Source organism: Entamoeba invadens (assembly GCF_000330505.1).
Source record: "Entamoeba invadens IP1 unplaced genomic scaffold scaff_1105074724629, whole genome shotgun sequence".
Taxonomy (NCBI): Eukaryota; Evosea; order Mastigamoebida; family Endamoebidae; genus Entamoeba; species Entamoeba invadens.
In genome coordinates, this window is record NW_004440426.1 from 172297 (window position 1) to 176906 (window position 4610).

The 4610-nt window shown below is 32.1% G+C and overlaps 2 protein-coding genes across 2 annotated transcripts; one reads left to right on the forward strand and one right to left on the reverse strand.

Moving 5' to 3' along the window:
• Window positions 1-658: 658 nt before the first annotated feature.
• EIN_016920 (thioredoxin, putative) lies at window positions 659-970 on the forward strand (the record flags this gene model as incomplete). Its single annotated transcript, XM_004257166.1, has 1 exon — window positions 659-970. One exon carries the CDS (start codon window positions 659-661, stop codon window positions 968-970), a length of 312 nt encoding a protein of 103 aa, XP_004257214.1.
• A 1032-nt stretch (window positions 971-2002) lies between these two features.
• Window positions 2003-4198, reverse strand: EIN_016930 (receptor protein-tyrosine kinase, putative; the record flags this gene model as incomplete). The annotated part of the gene is made up of 1 exon (XM_004257167.1): window positions 2003-4198. One exon carries the CDS (start codon window positions 4196-4198, stop codon window positions 2003-2005), a length of 2196 nt encoding a protein of 731 aa, XP_004257215.1.
• Window positions 4199-4610: the final 412 nt, after the last annotated feature.

The following is a 4610-nucleotide window of genomic DNA, read 5'->3' on the forward strand; positions in this document are numbered from 1 at the left end:
TCTATTAATTCATATTGTGTTATAAAACTGGAAAAAATTTCTCAAATTTGTATGATTTTATTCATTTTTTAAATCAAAAAGGATTATGTGTTATAAAATTTTATTTCTTGTAATATTAATTGAGTACGAATCAAATGTATACCATAATTATATAACTTTAATTCTTAAAATATTTATTTTTATTTTGATATTGCAAAATAAATCGGAATAGTTTTTATTCCAATTTTCAAAATGACTTTACATTTTGAAAAAGAATTTCGACCAAAAGTTTACAAAAACTTAAAATAAAGTTGATATAATTATTGGACACTCAATAATATCATTCTTAACCTTTTAAATTATTGAAACTTTTTCAAATTTAACTATTAAAATATAAATATTTCAAATTATATATTATTGAAAACGACCACACATAATAATTTCACAAAAAATTCTGAATCTTTATATATATGAATATATAAATAAAATATGAATCAATATATCAAATTGATTCATATTAAATATAAAATAATACCAAATAAAAATAGAATGAAACAATTTTAAAGCGAAAAGTTATAAATTGCGATAGAGTTATTACAACATCTGGTCATTGGTAACTGTGTATTGAAACAATTGGTGTGTATTTAAATAACCAAACCACACAACTTAACATCAAGACATGCCAGTGACATACACAACCAATGTTGCAGAAGTGAAACAAACAATTGAAAACAACAAGAACGTTCTTGTCATCTTCTACTCTCCTGAGTGTGCAAAGTGCAAGGCAAGTGCGCCAATGATGGATAAACTTGCTGACGAACACACAAACCTCAAGTTCTTCAAAGTAGATGCAACTACAGCAACTGATTATGCTGCTGAATACTCGATTGCATCACTTCCCACATTTGTCTTTTTCCAAAACCAGAAAGTCGTGAAAAAGGCGCCTGGCAGCTCTGAAGTACTTGAAGAGATTCTCAAAATGGTGCAGTAATCAATTCACTTCCTTTTCATTTTTTATTTTTTGTTGACAATATTATAAATGTATGTTATGTTTCAAATGGTTTATTGTTGTATTTATTCCAATTGTCAAGACTCAAAGTTTGGATTGAGTCTTGACAAATGGATTGTGTTGACGTGTCACGTTGTATAAAAATGAACTGATGTCAAAACAGTCATCAACAAGCATGGTGATCAACTTGGAGATGTTTGAAAATGTTGCAACAAAACACAACACCCCTTTACAGAAGAAGGCAGTCAAAACAGTCACATACATCACACTGAACAAGCAAGACGATAAGAAACAGAAACGGTGGGCTTATCAAAATCTCAAAAACAAGAAACCAAAAGGTAAGAATCCAACACATTTTGAAATACGCTCACAATTTGCTCTCATTTGATTGTCATTTAATTTGATTGTGTTGTGTTATTGTTGTTTTATTTTATAGATTTAATTCTTTAATAATATATTAATTAAATATAATAATATAATAATTAAAATACATAAAAAATAGTCAGACAGACTTCAGTGCCTCTCATCTCAGAGTGTTGTGCACGCACTCGACCCCTCAACAAGCAGTTCATCGTGCATTTCTGCGTATCTCCCTTTGGCACTGAAGTGATGAAAGTCTTCATCCTATTTTGTGAATTCTATTTGTTAAATAGAAAGTGACATACTCTAAGAATGATCCTAGTCGTACGGTCTAATTCCTATTTTTTCATTCTTTATCTTTATACTTGTTGCCATTTTCAATAATTATGGGTTTGATTTATATTTATAGTTTTGTTGATTAATTTAATTTACTACTATTTATAATATCAATTTATAGTTATTTTAAATAACAATATACTATAATTTATAATATATAATTGTTTAATAAGTATAAATTAGATATTAATAAATTAAACTAAAACAATTAATTAATAACATATTATATTTATACAATTCATTGGCAACATAAAATTAATCACCAACACATTTCAAGTGTTAAAAACAGATTTAAATTAAAACCAACCAAAAAGTAACTTAGAAAGGCATCATCAAGACAAACACCACAGCTACCACTAACACCTTCAATGTCCCACTTTTGGTCATACAAACCTCGCATTCAGTGTCGCCTTGTTTACATGGCGTATCGTAAGTGTCTTTGCACTTCTCGCACTTTCCTTCTTTTTCAAAGTACTTTTCTGGACACATGTCAACACATTTGTCATCGGACATAAAATAGTTGTCTTTGCACTTATCACACTTTTCCTTTGCTGCACACGTCATGCAGTTTGCCATGCACATGTCACACTTTTTGTTGTCGACATTGAAGAACCCATCTCCACATTTCTCAACACACTTCATAGTTCCCTCCTCCAACATCTTTGGTGCAACACACTCTTGGCAGTCAGTTGCATTGCTGCACACTTTGCAACCATCAGTGCACCTCTTGCACATCTTCCCAGCATTATCTTTGAAATACATTTCTGGACAGTTGCCTTTCACACACTTTTTGGTGTCTTCAACAATCAGCGCATCTTCTTTGCAAATAGTGCACTTGGTTTCTTCGGTGCACGTCTTGCAATCATCAACACATGCAGTGCACACCTTGTCCTTTGCAAAGTACGCTTCTGGGCAATCCTTTTTGCAAGTTTTGTCTGGTTGGAGATTGTCAGTTGTACATTCAGTGCACTCGGTGGCTGACTTGCATTTCCCACACCCTTTAATCGTATTACATGCAGAACATGTTCCTTCCTTAGTTAAATAGAAACCATCAATACAAGACAAACACTTTGAGTCAGATTCACAAGTCAAACAATTGCTTCCAGTTTTGCACTTCTTACATGATGCTGTTGCTGTTGTATCTTTGTAGTATCCAGATGGACATTCAGTGGATGTAACACATTTCCCAGTGTCTTCAAGAAGCAGTGCTTTTTTAGGACAAGAAGTGCATTTAATTCCATCAGTGCAATTTTGGCATTCTGCTAAACACTTCTTGCATTTGAATGAAGTTGCGGTTGAATCATCACTATAATACCCATCATCACACTTGTCAAAACATTCGAAAAGGTCTTCCTTCAAGTATTTGTTTTCCTGACATTGGTAGCATTTATCAACAGCACACACTTTGCACTTGGGATGCTTGGACAAACAAACTGCCATATCATACTCGCAGTAATAGTTATTTCCATCAACACTCAAGAAATTGTTTGGGCATTTTTTACATTTTGGTGTAAATTCTCCTGCTATTTTTGCAGCTGGTGCAACATCAGAAGTGACATCAACACATTCAGAATTTGTGCATTTCGCCTTGAGAACAGTCAACTTTCCAAACACAGAGGCTGTGTAGTATTCAGTGACATACACATTCAGTTTGCTGTTCAAATCATTTGGGAGAGTTGCTGGAGCCGCAGTACCATGGAAGAACAAGTTTTTCACATTTGGTAGTGTGTCTAATAATGTTGTGAGTGGCGCATACAAATTGAGGTTTTCAAGTTGAGCACAATCTTTGAACGCGTCTTTTCCAACTGTTGCAACTTTCTGTGTTCTGGAAACATTATTCAACATAGTGCATCCCATAAAAGTACCTTCAGAAATCATTGTATTTTCAGACAAATCGGCATGCATTAACGTTATTATTTTTTCAAAAACTTGTTTCCCAAAAGAAGTTACATCGGTTTTGGGAAATGTGATTGTTGTCATTTTTGTTCCAGAAAAGGCATTGTCTCCAATTTTAATAATTGTGTCTGCAAATGTTATTTTGGTGAGACCACTATTCTTGAACGAGCTTTCTTCGTATGTTGTAACAGCATCATTAGCAGTGACCGATGTCAATGAGGTGCAACCCTCAAAACATTTTGCTGGAATTGTTGTTAGTCCTGTAACATCAATATTGGTCAGAGCAACACATCCACTGAACGCTTCGTCACCAAGAGACTTGATTTTGTTTTTGATTGTGACTGTTTCCAATTTTGTTGCACCTTTGAATGCTTTTGCACCAATCTCAACTTTTTGTGCAGGTTCGTACACAAAATTCGTAATTAGTTGGTTGTTCATAAAAGCTCCTTCGCACAGTGGTTGCATGTCTGTTGCTTTGATTGTGAGAGTATCCTTACATTTTTTATCACCTTCTTTGTCTTTGATACATTTGTTGACTTGGTCAATCTGATAACATTCTGATTCTTCGATTGCTTTTGAGCAAAGGATTAAATAGGCAGTAAATAAGAGAATTTGCATTTGAATGAATAAGTACTTTATAAAAACCTTTTTATACCTTTTCAAAAACCAATTTTGGATTAAACTTTTTTTTGAAACTATTTTGGGAACAATTTAATTTATTGTTCATATTATTATTTACAAATTGTTTAATTTTGTTTCAAAAATATTTTTGAATGGTAAAGTTTAACAAAAATAAAAACAATTGTTTTCTGATTATTTATATGTTTTAAAAAATTAAAAAAAAAGAAAATCACTTTTAAAACACATAAAATTTGAAAAAATTTGTTTTTCGTATTGTGATAACAAGAGAATGTGGTCGTTGAATTAGTTTCATTCAAACAACGATAAATTAGTTTGTCATTAATTTATACCAAATACCGGATAATATATCAATGCACTCAAACACAATTCAAAAACAACTGACAAATAC